Source organism: Trachurus japonicus, chromosome 6, assembly GCF_045865225.1.
Source record: "Trachurus japonicus isolate A0001 chromosome 6, Traja_1.0".
NCBI classification, from domain to species: domain Eukaryota; kingdom Metazoa; phylum Chordata; class Actinopteri; order Carangiformes; family Carangidae; genus Trachurus; species Trachurus japonicus.
The window spans coordinates 35895255-35920182 of NC_140912.1; the positions used below are offsets into that span (position 1 = coordinate 35895255).

At 44.7% G+C, this 24928-nt stretch overlaps 2 protein-coding genes across 2 annotated transcripts in view; one reads left to right on the forward strand and one right to left on the reverse strand.

The window, feature by feature from the left end:
* The first annotated feature begins 1721 nt into the window (after positions 1-1721).
* Positions 1722-24928, forward strand: part of LOC146986584 (uncharacterized) — a 387075-nt gene continuing 363868 nt past the window's right edge. The window contains exons 1-3 of the mRNA XM_085780291.1: positions 1722-2207; positions 13360-13533; positions 14332-14508. Coding sequence (XP_085636417.1) covers positions 1774-2207; positions 13360-13533; positions 14332-14508 — 785 coding nt within the window. The 5' untranslated portion in view covers positions 1722-1773. The remainder of the gene's footprint in view (positions 2208-13359; positions 13534-14331; positions 14509-24928) is intronic.
* On the reverse strand, positions 9877-12934 carry LOC146986585 (uncharacterized). Its single transcript, XM_085780407.1, has 3 exons — positions 11479-12934; positions 10473-10653; positions 9877-9928 (listed from the first exon to the last, which is right to left on the reverse strand). The coding sequence occupies exons 1-3, from the start codon at positions 12932-12934 to the stop codon at positions 9877-9879; spliced, it is 1689 nt and encodes a 562-aa protein (XP_085636533.1).

Consider the following 24928-nt stretch of genomic DNA (forward strand, 5'->3'; position numbering starts at 1 on the left):
CAGAGAGAGGACGTCTCTACGGTCTCACCTGTCCAACAGAGAGAGGACGTCTCTACGGTCTCACCTGTCCAACAGAGAGAGGACGTCTCTACGTTCTCACCTGTCCAACAGAGACCCATCAGAGTGGTTCTGACCAACGGCGTCGCTGGCGTTGGAAAAACCTTCTCGGTGCAGAAGTTCACTCTGGACTGGGCCGAGGGCTCGGAGAACCAAGATGTCAGTCTGCTGGTTCTGCTTTCGTTCAGGGAGCTGAACCTGATCAGAGATCAGCGGTTGAGTCTTCTAAGGCTGCTCCATGTTTTCCATCCAACATTACAGAAGGTCACAGCAGAGCAGCTGGCTGTCTGTAAACTTCTCTTCATCTTTGACGGCCTGGATGAAAGCCGACTGTCACTGGACTTCAACAACAGGGAGGTTGTGTCTGACGTCACACAGACGTCATCAGTCAATGTGCTGCTGACAAACCTCATCCAGGGGAATCTGCTTCCCTCGGCTCTGGTCTGGATCACCTCCAGACCTGCAGCAGCCAATCAGATTCCTCCTACATGTGTTGACAGGGTGACAGAGGTCCGAGGCTTCACTGACGCCCAGATGGAGGAGTACTTCAGGAGGAGGTCCAGTGATGAAGATCTGTCCAGAAGAATCATCTCACACATCCAGACGTCCAGGACCCTCCACATCATGTGTCAAGTCCCAGTCTTCTGCTGGATCAGTGCTACAGTTCTGGAGCACATGTTGACCACAGACCAGAGAGGAGAGCTGCCCAAGACCACGACTGACCTGTTCTCACACTTCCTGCTGGTCCAGACAAAGAGGAAGAAGAACAAGTACGGTGAAGGACATGAGAGTCCACAGGACCTGACGGAGGCCGACAGGGAAGTTCTTCTGAAGCTGGGGAGGCTGGCGTTTGAACAGCTGGAGGAAGGAAACATCATGTTCTACCAAGAAGACCTGGAGCAGTGTGGTCTGGATGTCACAGAGGCCTTGGTGAACTCAGGACTCTGTACTGAGATCTTCAAAAGAGAGAGTGTGATCTTCCAGAAAACAGTCTACTGCTTTGTTCATCTGAGTGTTCAGGAGTTTCTGGCTGCAGTCTACATGTTCCACTGTTTCACCAACAGGAACTCACAGGTCCTCAAGAAGTTCCTGGGAAAAGACTACAAAGAGAGGAAGAAGAGCACAATGCCTTCCTCTGCTGGATTTAATCTGAGCAGTCATCCACCGATCAATAACAGTCATCCTCCGATCAATGACAGTCATCCTCTGATCAATGACAGTCACCCATGGATCAATAACAGTGATCCATGGATCACTTACAGTCATCCATGGATCAATAACAGTCATCCTCCGATCAATGACAGTCATCCATTGCTCGTGAACAGTCATCCTCCAATCAATAACAGTCATCCATGGATCAATTACAGTCATCCATGGATCAATAACAGTCATCCTCCGATCAATGACAGTCATCCATTGCTCGTGAACAGTCATCCTCCAATCAATAACAGTCATCCATGGATCAATTACAGTCATCCATGGATCAATAACAGTCATCCTCCGTTCAATAGCAATCATCCATGGACCAATAACAGTCATCCTCCAATCAATAGCAATCATCCATGGACCAATAACAGCCATCCTCCGATCAATAGCAATCATCCATGGACCAATAACAGTCATCCATTGCTTGTGAACAGTCATCCTCCAATCAATAACAGTCCTCCACAGATCAATAACAGTCCTCCACCACTGGATGACTTCCTGAAGAGAGCCATGCAAAACTCCCTCTGCAGTAGAAATGGCCACCTGGACCTGTTTGTTCGCTTCCTTCATGGCCTCTCTCTGGAGTCCAACCAGAGGCTGTTAGGAGGTCTGCTGGGTCAGACAGACAACAGTCCAGAAACCATCCAGAGAACCATCAACAACCTGAAGAAGATTAAGACCGATTACATCTCTCCTGACAGAAGCATCAACATCCTCCACTGTCTCACGGAGATGAAGGACCAGTCAGTTCATCAGGAGATCCAACATTTCCTCAAGTCAGAGAACAGATCAGAGGAACTCTCTGAGATCCAGTGTTCAGCTCTGGCCTACATGCTGCAGATGTCAGAGCAGGTTCTGGATGAGTTGGACCTGGAGAAGTACAACACATCAGAGGATGGACGACGGAGACTGATCCCAGCTGTGAGGAACTGCAGGAAGGCCCGGTGAGTCCAGACATGATCAATATAATTATTGATCAGTAGTTTAGATCAGTCGTTCACATAAACAGAGTTTTTCTTTTTTTTTGATTCATGTACAGATAATGTTGCTGCTGCTGCTATCATTATATTACTAGGCTATTTGTAGTATAAGTAATAATTTAGGCATGGGGTACTCAAAGGGTCAAACAAGAAAAAATGCACTCTTGAAACAAAATAAGTCAAAAGCCAACCATTTAGTTATTTAAATGATCTTACGCCAACACTAAAGAAAATAATTAAGCAATATCACACGAGAGGGAGTGCTGTTGTACTCAGCACGGGTGTGATTCGGTCGTAGATAGTCACACTACAACCTCAAGTGTGATATTGCTTTTAAATACAACAGTACTACGAGCGCATTTTATTAGTTAACAGTAATAAACTACAAGAGATTATGATTTGTTTGTTTATTTAAAGGTTGAATATGTAGAATATTTATTAAAAGCTATATTTTTTCAAAAATAATACATCCATGGGGCCTTTAGAGGGGTACAGAATGAAAGTATTGCTTTTCCATTAAAAACATTTTTTTAGTCTGAATTATTATTTTTAATTTTTTTGACGGGCTCGACAACTGACTTTCTGTCAACGTTCTGTTTACATTCCTACCTGCCTGTAGCGACATGTGGCTCAGTTCTCCGCTGTTTTCCTGCCTCCTCCCGGTCGTATGCGTTTGTTTCCAACCAAGCCTTTTTAATAATCAATCGGTGGATCAATGGATTATCATATACTTGTTAGGATGGGTGTATTTGTGTAGTCTTATCTGTCATAAACACGTTTATCGTCGCGGACTTTCGGTGCCACGGAGCTCCTTTTTTTTTTTTTTTTTTCCAACTTGACGAGAGCAGCACAGCGGAGGCTCTGAGGCTCTGAGCAGCAGCGGTGTGGAAGGCAGAGAGCCTCCACTGTCCCTGTAACAAGCTACAAGTCATTTATTATGCTGTTAATGACGGTAAAAATGAAACATAAGGTAAATATCCTGCTTAGTTCTCCTCCTGTCTGTCCTCTGATCAGAGCGGAGTCCCTAGCAACGGCCCGTTTTACCTAGCAACGGTCTGGCAATCGACTGCTGGAATTCTTTTTCTGTAGTTGTTCTTGTAATTGACCCTTTGTTGGCCTTCTGATTGGTCTGCTGTTCCACCAATCAGAGCGCTTCTCCTCATGTCACGTGTTGTGCAACATTCTAAGGTTGGACAACTCTGGCATGAAACCCTATGAAACGAGATAGGTAGACAGCAAGTTTTTCGGCAAAAACTACTTTATAATTTTTCAATATGGTTATTAAAATGTGCCTGGGGTTCCTGCAATAGCAACTCACAATGGCCGCGTTTCCCAGATTTGTTAAGAAGCTCTTAGCGCTAAGATCTTCTTTGGAGCGCTCTTAAGAACGCTGTGAAAGAAGAACGTGTTTCCCAGAGTCGCTCTTAGCTTAAGAAGATCTTAAGTAAGATTATGTAAGATCGAGCTGACCCACTCTTTCGAGTCTTCTTAGCAACTTTTTAGCACTTTTTCAAGGCAAATCAATATCACACTAAGCAAGATTTAAACAGTGCACATCGTATGATTAAAACATATTAAATATGTGCCGAAATAAAAAATAGAGATAAAAAATAAAATAAGAACAATAAATAACCTAAATATGAGGAATAACGTGTGCTCTGCACATCAGGCACACAAATAAAATTAATCATCATGACTATCATTTATCATAATTTTTACGCACACATCCACGTCCCATATCTGCATGAACATCAAAAACACAACCGTTCTTAAATCAACCCCTAGTGTCGCTGTTGCATCGTGTTTTTATGCAGTGGGCAGCTTCTTGGTGTGGTGGGGGCATCGCAAGCAAGGGTCAGTGTCACGGAGTGTGGCAGCCGTGACACCGATCCTCCCGCGCCATTTTATACTGGCACTAAAAAGACTGTCACGCATTAACACTCCACTGCCTAAATATATATGTAGCCTATACATATGTATAGCATTGATCATTCAGTGATGATGAGAAAAGAAAAACGTGTTGACCACCAAAATCATTTTCTATTGGGTGGATTTGAACCCAGACCACAGCAATGCTTCAACTTGCAGTGGGGATACTCTATCAAGTGAGCTATTTGCTACCTTGTGTTTTCATCCTTTCCAGAGTTGTCTGGCTGTAAACCAGCCAGCCCCTGCGCACATTTTTATTTTTATTTTCACACACATCAATCACATGGTCACGCAGCCGTCTCGGCCGCATCTTTACGCGGCTGTGCCGTGTCACCTACGGCCAGTCTGTCGCTGCCCGTGACCAACGCGGCAACAACAGCGGAGAAGTTTCTAATCAGGCCAGCTGACACCGGGACCTATGTTAACCCCATGTTTGACAAGTGGAAATCCCGTTTTCGGTTTATTCATCGCCCGTCGGTGCAGCTGCGCTTGTCACTGTGTGTGATTTATGCGCGTAATAGGTGGCGTGTGATATAATAATCGATTTGCCTGGCATCGATTGATTCAGTTTCAGTACTGTGGTGGTGGACAGCTCCCGTTAAGAGCTTCTTAAGAAGCTTCTTTGGCGTGATCTTAAGAAGGCAGTTAAGAACGCATCTGGGAAACACCCGTATCTTAGCGCTCCTTCTTAGCCGAACCCTTCTTAACTCATTGAGTGCCAACCACGTAATTTCTCGTTTTTCGTTCCCATGCGTTGAGTGCCAAAAACGAAATTTTTCGTTTTTTGCTTTTTTTTAAAATTATGAAAATAGACACTTTAATACACATTATATGTAAATTTGGGGACTCTACGACGAGGAGAACTGAAATAGATGACGATCAAAGTCACATGACAGCTCATGATCTGGAAGTTTTTATCATAACTCAGCTTCTGCAAACGGAGTTCTGCATGCAGATGCAGCGCAGCTGCTCCGCTGCTGCTCTGCTCTCACCCGCGAGGCTGCAGCAGCTGGGAGCTGAACCAGGAAGCTCTCAGCCCACTGTCCCGCCCGGTCTTCATCTGGAGCAACACCGTGTCCTCCCCAAAGTCCTCCCGCGGTAAAATCTGATGGTCTCTGGACCAAAGCAGACCGGCACCACCGACCCGTACCACAGACGGACCGCGACCACCGGCGGGACCGGTGTTCGCGAGCCGCTGTGGCCGGCAGAGCCTCACGTTCCGCGGCGAGAGGCTGTGACACGGCACGGTGCGTCTGTGTTATTGCTGTTTAGTGGCGCCCCCCCCCGCCCCCGATGGTGGTTTTGTGAATAGAACAACAATTGTTGTGTATATTTATCTTATACGAGCCCTTTGATCCAGAAATGCGAGTGTGAGAAGAGCGACAGACACAAACAGCGCACCTTTCATAAAAGACGCTCTATCTCCTTTTCTAGAAAAAAAGGAGGGATTTTGGTGAAACCCAGCCATGTTTAGCTTGACTTTTCTCAGGAACGGAGGCACGTAGAAACAAACGGTTTGTGGCCATTTGAAGGATAAAGTTAAACCTTTCAAATGAGCTACAGTATGTGTTGGTGGCAATAATATAGAATACACTATGGCTCTAAAATAAAAAGTCAAATATGGTCTAATTTGCCGGTACACTTGACTAAAACTTTGGAAAGGAGCGCGGCACTCAATGAGTTAAGAGCCTTCTTAAGTCCTTAAGAAAGATCGAATCTGGGAAACGCGGCCAATATCTGGAACATATTCCCTGAGTTATTTTTATCCCATTCCCTAAACCCAAGACATCAATAAACCCTATGTAGGCTACTGCATACATATTACTTTAACCCTCTGTTATGTATTTAGTTGAGCTTAATAATAGGGTTTGGGGGTGGTCCACTAGGGGGAGCTGTAGGCATAGGTCAGGGGTTAATTGCATAGGTTTGTTTGTTGTTGTTGTGCAGTCCTCATGAGAAGTGAGCCGTTTTCCCTGGCTGTACTGAAGTGCTATTGAAGCTCATTCATTCTCCAGTCCACTCTCTGGTTGTGTTCATGAACAGAGAAGATCTAATACCTTCAAAATTATCTAGCAAACGTAACATTACCGCTGCTAATGTCTTTTGAACTTTGTGAAGTTTTACGAGGAGAAACGGGAGATCGGCGGAGATTAAGCGTTAGCTTGTAGCTAACGTTAGCTAGCGTCGTTAGCTACTAGCTAGTGAGTGACCAAAACAATGATTTTTCCCCATTTTTCGGAAAAGTCAGGTAATGCCCGTTCAATCGCTATTGAGCCACGTCTGTCCTCTATCATGGACACTATTTTTCTGATCTATAAGTTAATTCAAATTTTCCTTACAAGCAATTTAAATCTGCCTAATTTTCAATGGTTTCCAATGCGAGTTAACCCTTCCGTGACCATTGTTTGTCCAACCTAGCAACAGTAACCGTGGGGGGCGGGGCCTTGACAAAGGGTCAATTCTACACCTTTAATCATTAATTTGGCTCCACCAACACAAATAGTTCCACAACTGGAAGGGAGACAAGGCTGTTGCCAGGCAACACATAAACATTTCCTACTAGCTGGCTACTAGCTACTACAAGCTTTTCCACCGAGCTGCTTCCAGTGCTGGTTCTGGTTCGGAGCCCGTGTCTGATTAGCAGCGGAGCAACAGGACCAGCATGAAGACACACAGAGACGTTATAGATACCGTAATACATTTCTTTATCTGCTATCAATATAAACACAGCTGAAGCTAAGTAGCTGAGCTACGTGGCTAACAACAGCTAACGCTCATATCAAAACACATCGCCGTCAAACCGGGTTTAGGCTGAGAATTATCGCCAATTAGACGGAACATGTCAGGTCCAGGTTTTAATGTTTAGGTCCGTTTCTAACTGTAGTAGCAGCAGAGAGATGGGGCAGCTCCTGTACGGGGAGCCTGGCTCTGACTTAGCTCCTGTCCAGCTGAACAGCGGAGTGATAATGTCTGTAAAAATGCCCAGTGCTGTTATACTGAATATCAGCACTCATGGAATGTCTCTTGTCTAATCAAATTACTCAGTGGGAACCGGTCGGAACTAACTGTTGTATAATAAAATATAGCCTAAGCATTTGGCTCTGGGCCGCTCTTGGCTGATATAGAGTGAACAGGCTTTGCTTCAGGGTCCCGAGGTCCCGTCCATCCTGTGAGAGTGATGAGGATCATTGTTTCCTGTCAAACTCAGTCAGAGAAGATGAGCTGAAGCTCAGATGTTCATCACATCATCACGTCCTGTCATCAGATGCATCAACTGTGTTTTTACTGCAGCTTTCATCTGATTGGATTCTGACACATTTGATATTTTCTCTCTTCACAGACTTGGTGGTTGTAAATTCTCAGAGAGTCTCTGTGAAGTCGTGGCCTCAGCTCTGAAGTCCAACCCCTCCCACCTGACAGAACTGGACCTGCATGACAACAGACTGAGTGATTCATCAGTGAAGGTTCTGTGTGCTGGACTGGAGAGTCCAAACTGTAGACTGGAGACTCTGAGGTGAGTTCACTGACTGGACCTGTTGGACTTTTGTCTGTGTTCAGTTCAAATGTGTGAAGTTCAGTTTGAAGCAGCGACTGATTGTGACTCCATGTTACTGCAGCTGGTAGAAGGTGAAGGGTCAGAGGTCACTCAGAGGTCAGTGTGGTGATGATGATGATGATGATGATGATGATGATGATGATGATGATGATGATGATGATGATGATGATGATGATGATGATGGCTCTCAGATGAAGCTGCTAACAGAACAGCTGGATCAGCCACTGTAGCTGAAGCTGAGCAGATGTGATGTAGATCTGAGTTTTCCCTCTTTGCTTGGTTCAGGGTCAAAGGTCAAAGCAGCTTCCCAGTGTGAGAGGTCAGGTTAAAGTCCTGTAGCTCAGAGAACAGTGTTGGTTTGATGATCCCACTGTGGAGGCACTGAGGCTCATGAACATCAACACTGGACTCCACAGGAAGGAAGCTTCAGCTCATGGTCACATGACATTAATGGAGTTTACTTCCTGTCCACAGTGTCTGTGAACAAAGACACTCTATTTACCAAGATACCCCATGAGAGGCTGCTCCAATTGTATACACTTCCTGTCTCCTAAATGGGCGTGGCCAACTGTCACCCCACCTCGTCTGTGAACGTGTGTGGATTTATAAAAATTTGTAGGTAGATGAAAGTGATATATTTATATTTTCTTATGGTAACATTAAATATTTACACTACTAACAGTCATATTTAGCATGACGAAAATTATTTGAATAACTTTCACGGGAGTTCGCGGCCATTTGTTTCACGTTGCCTAGTCCATATTGCCATCCGTACCGTCCATCCTGTGAGAGTGATGAGGATCATGTTTATGTTGTTAGCAGAGTTGTTTCAATTCCTAAATAATTCAGCAGACCAGGGAGACGGAGAAGAAAGCGACCACACAGGTAAGTTGCGTTTGCCAATCATCAGATTCAGGACACCTGGGTTTATTAAATACATCCGCTTCAACAACAATAGTGACTTCCGGTGTCCTTCAAAATAAGAGCGCTACTCAATTAGAGAGCATACGCCAACACCCCCACTTGCTCTCAAATGTTGGTAGTTGGTATATTCAAAACATAAACAGAAATACAATCTATACAATATTACAGATCTTCATGAAACATAAACATTTCTTTTCATGCTGCTAAACAGAATTTTTTTCCCTTCATGTTGCTCTTTGCATACATTACATAAACAAACATATTACTCTCCAAACATAAAAGTCATAAACTTCTTTAACTTAGATTTTGTTGGTGGTTTTGTCAGGATGTCTGCCACCATTTGCTCTGTTGGGCAATAGTCAAGCATGACTTTACCATTACTTACAGTTGACCTTACAAAATGATATTTTATGTCAACATGTTTGCATCTTTGCCTTTGTACAGGATTTTTAGCTAGGGCTATGGCACCTTGGTTGTCCTCATAGACCCTTGGCTGTCTGTACTGAGAGCTGTCAATACCTTGTAGCAGTTGAAGCAAATACATACATTCTTGTATAGTTGCAGCTAACGCCATGTATTCAGCTTCACAAGTTGAAAGAGCTACAGTAGCTTGTCTTTTGGTTTTCCATGAAATCAAAGGGCCAAATTGGCTTAAGCTGATACAATAACCTGTGGTACTACGTCTGTCAGTTTCATGTTCAGCCCAATTTGCATCACTGAATGCTTCCAACCCAAGTAACACACTGTCACTCCTTTTATAACACAACAATTTTTCCTTTGTGCCCTTTAAGTATCTGAGTACATGTTTTACAGTAACCCATTGTTGTACAGTTGGCTTAGAAAGGTACTGTGAAAGTTTACTTACTACATAGCTCAGATCTGGTCTGGTACATGTTGACAAGTAGATCAAGCTGCCCACAGCCTCTCTGTACTTTCTGACATCACTCATTACCTCTGCACTGTCAGTATAGTTAAGCTTTGGCTCACAAGGTGTTGCTCGTGGCTTACAATCTTGCATATCAAATCTGTCAAGTATTTTCTCCACATATCTCTTCTGTGACATTTTTACACAGTGATCACTTTGCTGAAAATCAATACCCAGAAAGTTGTTTAATTTACCCAAGTCTTTCATTTTAAACTTAGCAGTAAGCATTTCTTTGACATTCATCATCACATTATCATCACTGGCTGCAATAACCAGGTCATCAACCCATATCACAATGATCACTTTCTGATCTTCTGCTTCTTTGGTGTATACACAGTGATCAGCAGGATTCTGAGTAAAGAGATTGTCACTCAAGTAATCATGCAACATTTTGTTCCAGTTTCTACCTGATTGTTTTAAACCATACAGTGACTTTTCCAATTTACACACCAACATTTCACCTTTGTCAGATGTTACCTCATAACCTTCTGGTTGTGTCATATATATCTCAAAATCTATTGGAGCATGCAGATAAGCGGTTTTGACATCCATCTGATGTAAAATCAGGTTCTCTTGTGCCGCTTTTTGCATTAACACTCGTACACTTGTCAGGTTAGCAGTGGGTGAAAAAGTCTCATCATAATCCACTCCCTGCTTCTGACTGTACCCTTTGGCTACATAACGTGCCTTGTATTTGGTGGACCCATCAGCATTGGTTTTGAGAGCATATACCCATCTACCCCCCACTGCTTTCTTACCCTCTGGGAGCGTGGTCAAGGTAAATGTGTTGTTGTCATTAAGTGATTCCATCTCCTCATCCATTGCACTGGACCATTCTTTTGAGTTAGGTGAGGTCACAGCTTCACTAAATGAGAGGGGCACATTAGACACCAACCTGTAACAGTAATCTATGGTGATCTGTACCTGGTCATCACTTGCCTCAGCTACATTATCACCATAGTAATCTGGTCTCCTCCTCACTCTAGAGGGGTAACGCCCGGTCTCCTGTTTGATTGGTTGTACCTGGCTCTCCTGAGGCCCAATTGTAGGGACCAGCTTCTGCTCCTGTGTCTGTCCTGTTGGTAAGAGAGGGAGAGTTCGTCTGGCCCTATCAACCCGCCTCAGTACCTCAAAATCATCATCGGCAGGCATTTCTGTCTGTGTCTGGTGCTCTGCAACGGTTGGGGTCACACACTTCACTAGCCTGTGTTTTTGAACTTTACCACTGCTAGGATAGTATACTAAATAGGCTGGGCTATTCTTGTCATACCCAACAAAAATCCCCTTGTCACATCTCGGGTCAAGTTTTCGTTTGTCTTGTCTGTAGGCGTAACACACCGACCCAAACTTCTGCATCTTCGCCAGGTTTGGTTGCTTTCCTGTTAGCATGAAATAAGGTGTCTGCTTTGTGCGGTTGTTAAAACACCTGTTTCTCACCATAAATGCAGTCTGCACGGCATAGGTCCACAGCTCTTTTGGTAAGTGGCTTTCTATTATCATGCATCTCGCCATGTCAAATAAAGTGCGCCAGTTACGCTCTGCGGTGCCGTTCTGATGTGGTGAGTATGGAGCAGACCTTTCATGTTTGATGCTATTTTTGCTGAGCAATGCCTGATAGTTCTTACCCATGAACTCTAAGGCATTGTCAGATCTAATTCGTTTAACCTTCCCATAATGGGCTGTATCTGCAAGGAATTTCTCAGTAGCTTGTACAACATCACTCTTGTGTTTCAGAAAATACACAAAAACAGCACTGGTATAATCATCAGTGAAAGATACAGCATACTTATGACCATTTATGGACTCTGGGTCTATTGGCCCTGCTAGATCTGTATGAACCAATTCTAAGGCTGATCTGGCTCTAGTATCTGGCTCCCTGTTTCTGGTTTGAACAAATTTACCTTCAGTACATACATCACAGTGCATGACAGATCGGTCAGTTTTCCCTTTGATTTTCATTCCTTCAACCACATTTTGTAATCTTAGAATATCATCATAATTGCAGTGGCCAAGGATTTCATGCCATGTTTTTATATCGTAACACACATTGCACTGGTCATCCACACAATCATCTACAGTGTTCAAGTAATAAAGTCTGTTGTACACATATATGTTAAAGTTTGTACCGTCTTTGCACTTGAGAAGGTTTTTACCTCTCCTGAAGATGACCGTGGCTCCTCCGGTGGTCGCAGCCTGCACGGAAAAGATGTCCTGTGGGTAGGTGGGGATGTACAACGCCTGTGTCAAGGTAGTTTTGTGGCGTTGCCCCCTGCTGTCAATCAGCACCACCTCCGCATCTCCCCTGCGCTCTGCAACCCCGCTGCATTTCGTCCCATCAGCCAGCTCCATGAAGTGAGTCTCTGGCCGGAATCCGTCGTCGAACCTCTTGAACCTCGTGATGTCCGTGATGATGTGAGAAGTCGCGCCTGTGTCGACCATCAGGCCCGTCTGCCTGACGTGGGGTCTTTGCTGGACCTCTGAGTCGCAGTCACTCACCCCGAACGTGAACTCGTTGCTGCAGTGCGCCTCCGACGCTCTCCTCACGTCGTCCCGCCGTTGCGGTCTCCTTCTGCAGTATGTAAAACGATGTGAAGAACTTTGGCAGTGATTGCACCACTGCTTGTGGTGGCACATTCTGGCTACGTGCCCCCTCACACCGCATCTGTAACACACCACGTCCGCGTTGCTCTCGTTCCCCCGTCGGTCACCGGCACCTGCTGGAGCGCGCCTCACTGTCGGCCGCACTTGTGCCCGCATGACGTTGTCCTCCGAGGCCGTTGCCCCGCGCATCCTCTCGGTGTCCTCGAAACTCCTGAGCTTGGTTTTAAAGTCTGCAAAAGTCACTTGATCCTCACTCTGTGAGATATGAATTGCGAATGGTCTGAATGTTTCTGGTAGTCCTTTTAAAACCATCGCCACTAACAGGCCATCGCTCAGTGTCTCTCCAGCATTTCTCAAAGCTGTAATTGCAGTTTCTGCACGTATGACGTATTCTGTCACACTTTCTCCGCTGGCCTTCTGTAATGATGTCAGCTCAGTGTACAGGCAAATGATACGAGGCTTACCTTTGCCTGCATAATAGTCCCGCAAAATCTGCAGCGCCCGGCGGCCATCATCAGCCGCCTCCCGCATAACGAGGGACAAACTTTTGTCATCCAGGAACTGGATCAGCTCCGCATAAGCCTTGGCGTTTTTAGTCTCATCGTCTTCTTCCCCCTCATCGTGGAGGATAGTTTCTTTCAATCCCTGCAGCAACAGGTGTCCCAAGAATTTCGTCTCCCATAGTTCATAATTTTTCTCGTCGCCGTCGAAAACCAGCCGGGACCAGCGGCGGCTCGACTCAGCTCGCGTGGTCATGCTCGCACGCCAACACTCACTCTCACACACATTGCCTCGCCACAATGTCTTTCGCTCTGCAGGCCGTCACCTCATAAACTGGGCCCATAACCTGTTAGCAGAGTTGTTTCAATTCCTAAATAATTCAGCAGACCAGGGAGACGGAGAAGAAAGCGACCACACAGGTAAGTTGCGTTTGCCAATCATCAGATTCAGGACACCTGGGTTTATTAAATACATCCGCTTCAACAACAATAGTGACTTCCGGTGTCCTTCAAAATAAGAGCGCTACTCAATTAGAGAGCATACGCCAACACCTGTCAAACTCATTAGAGAAGATGAGATGAAGCTCAGATGTTCATCACATCATCACGTCCTGTCATCAGATGCATCAACTGTGTTTTTACTGCAGCTCTCATCTGATTTGATATTTTCTCTCTTCACAGACTTGTTCGTTGTAAACTCTCAGAGAGTCACTGTGAAGTCGTGGCCTCAGCTCTGAAGTCCAACCCCTCCCACCTGACAGAACTGGACCTGAGTGAAAACAACCTCAGTGGTTCATCAGTGAAGGTTCTGTGTGCTGGACTGGAGAGTCCAAACTGTAGACTGGAGACTCTGAGGTGAGTTCACTGACTGGACCTGTTGGACTTTTGTCTGTGTTCAGTTCAAATGTGAAGTTCAGTTTGAAGCAGCGACTGATTGTGACTCCATGTTACTGCAGCTGGTAGAAGGTGAAGGGTCAGAGGATGTTTGTTGGGTCATAACGGTGTCTTCATGGTCCAGGTTGCACTCTGAACGTCCCTTTGGGTTTCAGTACTTCCTCTTTTACATTTCAAAATAAAATCAAGACGAATGAGATCAAACATTGATTTATTCATAATTAATTACGTGATCACAGTTCTAAGAATAACATTTAGTCCAACGTCACCCGACCAATGGAGAGAGAGAAATGTAAATGTGCTTTTTGCTCTTTCACTTTAATGTACAAAACAATCAACTTCTCCACTTTCGAGACTTCAACCCAAAGGTATTTTAACAAGATGGCGGTGCCTTCAGGTTACACTGAAACAACTTCCAGACGCACTGACATTAGTTTACACACACACACACACACACACACAGACCCCTCCCACACACACACAGACCCCTCCCACACACACGTGTCCTCCATCGCGCTGTGTGGAAGTGTGTGTCTGCACATTGTCCATGTGTGTGCAAGTATTTCAGTGTGTGTGTGTGTGTGTGTGTGTGTGTGTGTGTGTGTGCACATTTTCAGTGTGTGTGCACTCATTTCACTGTTTTCTCCCTAAACGTCCTCCCATACAAAGTCCCTCTACTCATTTACACACTGATCATTGATCAGGACACATCTGATCAATCATCAATCATTTCATCTTCTTCTTTTATTCTTTATTCAGATTGAAGGGCTGCAGTTTGTCAGAGATCAGCTGTTCTTCTCTGGGCTCAGCTCTGAAGTCCAACCCCTTCCACCTGAGAGAACTGGACCTGAGTCAGAACTACAACCTGCAGGATTCAGGAGTGAAGGGTCTGAGTGGTTTTCTGGAGAGTCCAGACTGTAGACTGGAGACTCTGAGGTCAGACTCTGTTTTATTTCTGTGCTCAGATGAATGTGATGTGAAAGTTGTGTTGATACTGAGCTGCAGACATGAGGCTGATATTCTACTGATCCACACTGAGGCTGTAGGACAGGGTAGGCAGGCGCTCACAGACCAAGACCAGGGCTGTGGGGGGTCGGCACCTCAGGCAGCTCATCACACAAAAACCTCACAACAAACACATTTATGCACAATGGTTCACACAGATCCAAGTCTTAAACATGTGCAACACCTTTTCCTCACAATCCATGCCGTCCTGACATCAGCTGTTATTAACACACAACTCAGATCAATAACAGGATCACATGTTGGAGCACCGCTCACATCACACAACAAACCTTTAACACAATCCACACTCAGACCTGAGCAACAAGGATGTTAACTGTACACAACACTGTTATTACAAGGTTTACAACAGATAAGACACAAAACCTGGGGTGTGTGTGTGTGTGTGTGTGTGTGTGTGTGTGTGTGTGTGTGTGTGTGTGTGTGTGTATCTAAGTGTCAGAGAGAGAGTAGGTTAAAACTTGCTAACTGTTAGCCACTGTAGCTCAGGCGTTGGTCTCCCGTCAGATAAAAGCTGCTGTTGTTCTTCAGATGAAAGCTCATTAAGGTGTTCACCTCTCCAGTGGAGCATCACTGCAGTTGAATTAGCTGCTAAACTGCTGGACGCTAAAAAGCCAGGGGACACGTCTGTGTGTTAAAAAGAATCCAATAAAGTCCAAAAGAATCCAACTTTAGATGAAGTGAATAAATCAAAGCCCTGACTGCACCCCACTGGTTTTTAGTCCAGTCTCTGTTTCTCTTCATGTTTCACCTCCACTACAGAAACACATGTGATGTATCAGACAATAACTGATCTATAATCAATAGCTGCTGGCTCCACCTCTTTCCTGAGGCTCTGTGATGTTTATAGTGAAACATTCAAAGCCAACATCCCATAATAAGCAGGGTTCAGGTTTTTCTGTCTCTGAGCTTCATTCCACATGTGTTTTTCTACATGTTAGTTGTCATGGTAACAGAGTTCAGCCTCACATGTTTGTTGTCTTGAGCATGGTCAGTAAATCTCTGATCAATGTGGCTGCACAACATGAGTTTGTCTGGATGGAGCCACAGGTGGAGCTGACAGGTGAAGAGGCGGAGTCACTGCGTCTGTGTTGAAGCAGCAGCAGCTTCTCATGAATATTAATGAGCTGTTTTCTCTCTATGTGACTGTTTAACCTGCTTCCTGTTGCTTCAGCTGTTGGACTTTGATTTTCTAAACTTGTTCTTTCTGAAGCTTCTTCAGCTCTGAACAGATGATGAGACACTGGACGCTGTCAACAAGGAGTTTTGTCCTCAACTCACTGCTTTTATTCTTTATTCAGATTGAGGAGCTGCAGGTTGTCAGAGATCAGCTGTTCTTCTCTGGGCTCAGCTCTGAAGTCCAACCCCTCCCACCTGAGAGAACTGGAGCTGAGTGGAAACGACCTTCATGATTCAGGAGTGAAGGATCTGAGTGGTTTTCTGGAGAGTCCAGACTGTAGACTGGAGACTCTGAGGTCAGTTCACTGACTGTTACTGTTGTAGATCTTAGATCTTTGATCCACAACTGAACCTGATTGATCTTCACTCAGAACTTGAATCATTGACTTTGATGTCATGAATGAAGGACGTTTGAAATAGTTGTTGTCTCATGTTTCCACTTGTTCTTCTCTCACACTGACAATGACTCTTCACTTTCAGCTCATTTCACTCAGTCTGATCAATAATCAATGATCTGATCACTGCAGCTGTGTGTGTGTGTGTGTGTGTGTGTGTGTGTGTGTGTGTGTGTGTGTGTGTGTGTGTGTGTGTGTGTATCTAAGAGAGTCAGAGAGAGAGTAGGTTAAAACTTGCTAACTGTTAGCCACCGTAGCTCAGGCGTTGGTCTCCCGTCAGATAAAAGCTGCTGTTGTTCTTCAGATGAAAGCTCATTAAGGTGTTCACCTCTCCAGTGGAGCATCACTGCAGTTGAATTAGCTGCTAAACTGCTGGAGGCTAAAAAGCCAGGGGACACGTCTGTGTGTTGACCATTCACCAAGGCAACGTGAACAGAAGTGCAGCTCAGACGTGGTGCAGTTAAGTGAAGAGGCAGCGTAGCGTTGTGCCTCTTCACCTCCATGTGAACTCTCTGTGGGAACTTACTGCACATGTGCAAACAGCCACATACACACCGTACTGACAGAAGAGGCAGAGCAGCTCTGGGCCTTTGCTCTGTAATACTACACATGGCTGAGTGGTTTGTGCAGCTGCTGCCTGGACAGAAGCTAGCTCTGTTTACTGGCTTTTATTAGACCATGAAAATCACCACATTCTGACACATTGAACTTGTAGTAAAGTTATCTGAAAGTCCAAAAGAATCCAACTTTAGATGAAGAGAATAAATCAAAGCCCTGACTGCACCTCACTGGTTTTTAGTCCAGTCTCTGTTTCTCTTCATGTTTCACCTCCACTACAGAAACACATGTGATGTATCAGACAATAACTGATCTATAATCAATAGCTGCTGGCTCCACCTCTTTCCTGAGGCTCTGTCATGTTTATAGTGAAACATTCAAAGCCAACATCCCATAATAAGCTGGTTTCAGGTTTTTCTGTCTCTGAGCTTCATTCAACATGTGTTTCTACATGTTAGTTGTCATGGTAACAGAGTTCAGCCTCACATGTTTGTCGTCTTGAGCATGGTCAGTAAATCTCTGATCAATGTGGCTGCACAACATGAGTTTGTCTGGATGGAGCCACAGGTGGAGCTGACAGGTGAAGAGGCGGAGTCACTGCGTCTGTGTTGAAGCAGCAGCAGCTTCTCATGAATATTAATGAGCTGTTTTCTCTCTATGTGACTGTTTAACCTGCTTCCTGTTGCTTCAGCTGTTGGACTTTGATTTTCTAAACTTGTTCTTTCTGAAGCTTCTTCAGCTCTGAACAGATGATGAGACACTGAACGCTGTCAACAAGGAGCTTTGTCCTCAACTCACTGCTTTTATTCTTTATTCAGATTGGAGCTCTGCAGTTTGTCAGAGATCAGCTGTTCTTCTCTGGGCTCAGCTCTGAAGTCCAACCCCTCCCACCTGAGAGAACTGAACCTGAACTCCAACAACCTTCATGATTCAGGAGTGAAGGATCTGAGTGGTTTTCTGGAGAGTCCAGACTGTAGACTGGAGACTCTGAGGTCAGTTCACTGACTGTTACTGTTGTAGATCTTAGATCTTTGATCCACAACTGAACCTGATTGATCTTCACTCAGAACTTGAATCATTGACTTTGATGTCATGAATGAAGGACGTTTGAAATAGTTGTTGTCTCATGTTTCCACTTGTTCTTCTCTCACACTGACAATGACTCTTCACTTTCAGCTCATTTCACTCAGTCTGATCAATAATCAATGATCTGATCACTGTGTGTGTGTGTGTGTGTGTGTGTGTGTGTGTATGAGTGAGTGAGTGAGTGAGTGTGAGTGTGTGTGTGTGTGTGTGTGTGTGTGTGTGTGTGTGTGTGTGTGTGTGTGTGTGCGTGCGCGCTCTTCATTTCATCTTCTTTTATTCTTTATTCAGATTGTGGGGCTGCAGTTTGTCAGACATCAGCTGTTCTTCTCTGGTCTCAGCTCTGAAGTCCAACCCCTCCCACCTGAGATACCTGGAGCTGAGTGGTTACTACAACAAGCTGAGCTCTTCAGCTCTGCAGCAGCTTCATGATCTTGTGAAGAGTCCAGACTTTCGACTGGAGACTCTGCAGTGTTAGTCTGATCTGTAGCTGTTTCCACAGCTGATGAGACTGTGGGAGTGAAATAAAGTGTAAAGTGCAGCAGGTGAACCTGTCAGGATGTGACATCACACATGACATCATCTATGACATCACAGACTCAGAAAACGCTGCAGCAGCTTCAATGTGTCAATCATCAGTGATCCAGTCACAGGTAAAGGTGTTGAGTCAAACAGGAACAATGAGCTTCACCTGTCACTCAAGTACAGGAAGTACTTTTACTCCACTAACTCCTAACTAAATACTTTTACTGTGATACTGTAATTATAGAAACTTTTACTCTGCTCCTATATTATAGTATTCACTGTGATACCTTGTAAGAAGTACTTTTACAGTGATGGTGTATCTACAGAAACTACTCTAAAACAATACAAAACACCATGAAAACCCCAAACCTCCCACCCCCACAAATATACACACAGATACACATTTACATACACACTCACGCACATACATAGACATACGGACACTGTACAAATACATGAGTTATTTTTACTATGTTACTGTAAGTACAGGGAGTACTTTTACTCTGCTACTGTAAATAAAGGATACCTTGAAGTGCAATTATTGTGATTCTGAAAATACTTTTACTCTGGTACTGTAAATATGAGAAGTATTCACTGTGATACCTTGAAAGAAGTACTTTTACTCTGATACTGTCTACAGAAACTACTTTTATTGTTGTGCTGTAAATACATTTAAGTATTTTTACTGTGTTACTGTAAGTAAAGGGAGATGAAGGGAGCAAAAAATAAATATTCATGCTGCTTGTTGCAGCCGATAACTTCACCCTTGCGTTGCTTGACTGTCGCTGTTTAGGAAAAGTGTCAGCGGGTGGAGCTCACGTTTTTCTAGACTGGCCCACAGGGAGTACAAGGAGTCACTCTGAGTTCGCTGCCTCATTATGTCAAGTAGGACGGCACTTCCAATTTGCCTGTTTTGAGACACGGTTTCAAAAAAGTGAAGCAATCAATTAAGGTAGTGAACAGACTTTTTTCACCTCCAGGCGTCATAGAAAGGCCACGGGAATATAACCGCTACAAAACCAGTATAAAGTGGATTTTGCATAATATGGGCCCTTCCACCAGACTTGTGTAAACAAGGGCAAGGGAAGGCAATTTTATTTTATTCTCTGTATTTGTTTTTTCAAACAGTTTGTCTCAAAGGGCTTTACATGGCATCGTAACAACATCCTCTGTCCTTAGACCCTCACATCCACCGAGACTAAACAAGTTTCCTCCTGTCAGAAAAAGCTCCTATAAAAACTAAAACTTAAACCATGACACAGCAGCAAACAGAGCAGCTGAAAATAGAAGAAACTGAGATCAGAGAGGTTTCTGCAGCTTCAGATCATCAGAGTTTTTATACCAGAGACCACGTTGTTGTTGTTGTTGATCAGTGCAGCAGGTCACGTGGTGACTGTGAAATTTAATCTACAGTTTGAATCCCCACTGTGTAACTTCTCTTGTTGTCTAGTCACAAAAATCGATCATTTTGTTCAAAAGTGTGTTTCATTAATTAGTAATTACCCCCATGGAGGGTCACGCTGATGCTGCATTCAGGTGGAATCAGGCAGTCGGCAAACAAACCAGATGTCACTTTAGTCGATGAGAGAAAGCCGGTAAAACATGGGTGAGGTTATCAATACGACATCGCCATGACAACATATTGTCACATGTGCATCGTTTTGCCTCGAGCCGACGGACCAGTTGTTTATCCCGTTACGTGCAGCGGCTGACGTCCGTCTGCCTGATTCCACGTGAATGCAGCATAAAGAATACGATTGAGTCTAAATTTTCACACAGTTAACAGTCTTTAATTTATCAATTCAAACTGATTCAGTGAGAGCGACATCACAGTCTGATGGATCAATCATTATTTATTGATTATTAATCTCCACAGAAGACTTTTGTACCTTTTTTATATAAATTACTTTTGTACATGATGTCACTCAGTTAGAGACCAGTCAGTGAACAGTTACTGAACAGTCAAACAGTCGGGGAACAGTCGGGGAACAGTCGTTGAACAGTCGGCAAAGAGTCGGTGAACAGTCAAACACTCAGTGAACAGTTGGCGAAAAGTCGGTAAACAGTTACTGAACAGTCAATGAACAGTCAGTTAAGAGCTGGTGAACAGTCAAAGACAGTGAACAATTGGGAAACAGCTGGTAAACAGTCAGAGAGTAGTCGCGAACAGTCCGTAAACAGTCAGTGAACAGTCGGAAAACAGTCGGTGAAAAGTGAACAGTCGCTAAACAGTCAGAGAACAATTGGCGAACAGTCAGAGAACAGTCAATGGACAGTCGGTAAACAGTCAGTGGACAGTCAGTGAATAGTCGGCCAAAAATACAAACAGTCGGTGAAGAGTCAGCGAACAGTCGGCGAAAAGTGAAGAGTCAGTGAACAGTCGGCAAAAACTCAAACAGTCTGCGAAGAGTGAACAGTCGGTGAAGAGTCAGCAAACAGTCAGTGAACAGTTGGTGAACAGTCATTGAAGAGTCAGTGAATAGTCGGAGAACAATCGGTAAACAGTCGTTAAACAGTCGGCGAAAAGTGAACAGTCGGTGAACAGTCCAACAGTCAGTGAAGAGGGAACAGTCATGGATCAGCTGGCCAGTCTGTCGTTCAGGTAGTTGGAGGTGTTGGCGTCCTGCAGCAGCGTCTTGGTGACATCATACAGGTTCTGCTGATAGGCCAGTCTGTAGCGGCTGTACGCGTCGTCACAGTGCGTCAGCAGCCGCTTCACGTTGGCGGTGGCGCTGCTGGGGGCGCCGTCGAGCCTGAAACCACACACACACACACACACACACACACACAGGTGAGCAGTGTTGGTAATAACGGTGTTAGAGTATAACGGCGTTACTAACACAGCTGATCGATAGGAAAAAAAATGAATTTACTTTCCGTCACTGAAAACAGGTTCTTGAATGTAACTTGGTTAAGACGTATCCTCAAGATGTTTTTTGCAGTTCTGTCAGGTCATGCTGCTGTACTTGCTGACATCATGCAGCATGATGATGATGATGGTAAAATTTACAGATAAAAACACGCGTTTTTTCATCGCAGAAATGACGAATAGAGGGGAAAAGGCTTTATGCACAGCTCCACTGCTCCACTGCTCCTGAATCCAGGTGTGTCTGACCATTACTGAGGTCAGAGTCACAGACACACCTGGATTAAAGCAGAACTATGCAGGAATTGGGCTGTAATTATTGTGGCTCAGAGTCACTGTGATGGTTGAGTGACCTGTTATGAAGTGAATGGGGTCTAGGCCAATGCGCTCACCCCCCCCCACTGGCTGAAAACCGCACTTGCAAGATCAGTCGTCCGTCTCGGTGTTACAAATCTCGTCAATGGATAGAAGTATCGCGAGAAACTGCCTTACGGCAGTACGAGATAAGAACGCATGACGTCATGCATGTCACGAATCGTGATTGGTTTGAGCATAGACATATATACATAGACGCCGCATTGGCTGTGGAGCGACGTGCCTACGCGCCGCCATATTGGAACAGGACTAACAGCGGCAGCAGTGCATGCAGCTATGGGGAAAAGAGGAACTCCTCAACCTCTAATTCGCTGAATTTTGGACCGATTTCCAAACGGTTTGATTTGTTAAAAACGTCAGACATGTAGGTATGATACAGGATGCTTGGATATTTTGAAAATGCTGGTTTTACAAATTCTATGTTATCAGCACTGCAGACAAGCTTCGGAAAATATACCAGACTTCGGTGCAGCATGTGGATGTGTTAATAAGGGGAACATAAAAAACAGATCTTGTAGAATCACTTTACACAGGTCAGATGTAAGTTAAGGATACTATATTGTGAGCAGGTTGTTATATAGCCTAGTGAAATAAACCCAGGATGGACAGAACCCCATCAGCTCTGAGTCCAGGTTCCATTCATAATATAATCAGCTCACTATTATCATCCCGCCTATTACACAGCTGCTTACTGGTGAAATAACTCATTTGAGACAAAATGTTGGTTAAAATGCGACGTTATTAATCTATAAATTACCTCTGAAAAAGAAAACTACCGGCACAGTTTAACAAGCGGCGTCCCTAGCAACGGCCCGGTTACGTGGTGCTGGTGCTGCGGTTGATGAGGGACAGCTGTCTGTCTGCTGCCTGTGTTGTGGTTGTGTCCTGAGAGCAGCCCACGTGAATTTGTTGCCGTCGTCAGTATCGGTACCGGTACAATCATCGTTGCTGGTGCAGAGCAAAGTGTGTTTTGTGTGTCGTCAGAGCTCTGGAGGGGAGGCTGCTGGCTGCCCAGCACGAGGCACTAAGTTAATAATAATAGCCTATAATATAATATATACCCTTAAAAAAAACTCCTTAAATAAAGACCGGGATCTACATATTTATCATGTCAGGCATTTGTTACAAACAAACCCCGTGAAAATAGCTTGACAGTTGAGCGAATTATGATACTTTTCTATCATACCTCTATGGAAGTAATGCACTGTAGGAGTGAGTAGTCCTGTTCCAAGATGGCCGCCCTGTAGGCACGTCGCTCTAGTGGGAGGCAGCAGTCAATGCGGCGTCTATGTATATATGTCTATGGGTTTGAGTTCGGAAAGTCGGAGGAAACCATGGAAACATGAAATGTTTGTACTGATGAAGTTCAGCTTGTGGCTAACGGGGAGCTAATGCTAACACAGATACACACACCATGGGTCTTTTATAAGATAATGTACTAATACATCATGACACACACACCTTCGCGTTTTGGAACCTTTATTCCTGTGTGTGTATGTCTGTGTCTTTGTGCCTGTGTGTGGCTGTATTAGCGTTAGCTCTGTGCTAGCGTTAGCTCCGTGTTAGCATTAGCTCCGTTAGCTCGGTGTTAGCGTTAGCTCGGTGTTAGCAGGGCTTAGCAAACAGCAGTAAACACAAGCACGTGTAGGGGGGGTGGAGGAGGTGGCGGCGGCGAGGTTTTACGACAGTGACATGTGCCTCCCAGAACTGTGGGGGAGCTCCGGAGGGGGAAAAAAAGAGAAACCAACGAAGGAGCGAGCTATTTCCGGCCGACTTGCAAAGTTCTGCTTTAATCAGTTTGTCCAATAATGTAAGACAGGAAATAAAGGAAATTTTGCTCTTGGTGTTTTTAATTCTTCTTTTTTTAAAACTATTTTAATTATGTGTTTTTAGTTCCATGTTTTTTACTTTTTATATTTATTTCATGAACTGCAGCGCTTTCTTTCGAGCCCAAGCTGTCTCTTGTTTTATGTGTATGTGTTCTCTTTAAATGTCCTGTTTCTGATTTGATTGTTCGTTTTCTGTTGCTTGTTTAACTCTCGACTGCAAAACTAGTTTACCCTCGGGTATCAATAAAGTAACCTGAACCTGAACCTGAACCTAAATTGAGGAAGTAGCTGTGCATAAAGCCTATTCAACCAACCTAGTGGGAGCATTGGAAAAATAAAAAATAAACGTTTTAAAGTAACGAAAAAGTTACTTTCTCAGTAACGCATTACTTTTTGGTATAGTAACTAGTAACTGTAACTAGTTACTATTTTTCAGTAACTTGCACAACACTGCAGGTGAGAGGAGGCGGAGCCGGCGTCCGAGACACAGCTGTGACGGGGTCATTCCTATGTTCCCACAGCCCTATGTTCCCACATTTCTAACTTTTGTTGTCACTGAAAATTAGGCCCTATGTTCCCACAGCCCTTTGGTCCCACCATTGGTTGGGTTTAGGCAATGAAGAAAAGAGTTGGTTAAGTTTAGTAAAAAGACCAGGTAGAGGCTAGACAGGCCAGAGAGATGGAGTCCAGATAGGTAGAGAGAGTCCAGAGGGAACATAAGGCCTAATTTTGAGAAAAATCTTAGAACTGTGGGAACATAGGGCTGTGGGAACATAGGGCTGTGGGAACATAGGGCTGTGGGAACATAGGGCTGTGGGAACATAGGGCTGTGGGAACATAGGCATGGACCCGCTGTGCCGTCTGCAACCTGCTCCGAGAGAGAGTCTCACTTCTTGAAGACGTCCTCCAACAGGCCGGCGGTCAGCGGTCGGTGGCGTTTGAACTCGTCCAGGTACAGGAAGTCTCCCTTCAGGATGACGCGCCGGTGCAGGATGTGGGCCCAGTCGGGGCTGTAGCCGTACGCCTCCGCCACCACCAACACCTGGAATCAGCGCGGCAGCTCGGCCACCGTGCTCAGCAGCTCCGCCGGGCGCAGGTTGATGACACGCAGGTCCGAGCCCTGGTTCAGGAAGTGGAGCTGAAGAGAAACGAGCTTCGCTGTGCGGACGCAGCGAGTCGCCTGGCGCACACACGAGTCCTGGAGACACACACACACACACACACACACACACACACACACACACACACACACACACACACACACACACACACACACACACAGGTAGATTGTGTCAGACTGAAGAGACACAGGAGTTTATGATGTGAACTTGTTTCTGTTTGTGTTTTGACGTCGTTTCTACAGGTCTGATCCACACAACGCTGCAGGAAACACAGTGTTTCTACTGATTCACACTGAGTTTATTCAGAGTTTACTGCAGAGCTGCACTGAGCACGTGATCAATAATCAAAGTTACTGATTGATTAGAACAGTTAAAACATGTGTTTGAACCATATCTAAGCAA

Coding starts and splice junctions, on each gene's coding strand:
- LOC146986585 (XM_085780407.1), bottom strand. CDS start 12,934: ATGACCACGCGAGCTGAGTCGAGCCGCCGCTGGTCCCGGCTGGTTTTC. Junction 10,654..11,478: donor CTGTGATGTATGTACTGAAG/GTAAATTTGTTC, acceptor TCTTACCAACAG/GACAGACACAGGAGCAGAAG. Junction 9,929..10,472: donor ACCATAGATTACTGTTACAG/GTTGGTGTCTAA, acceptor CTCTTTACTCAG/AATCCTGCTGATCACTGTGT.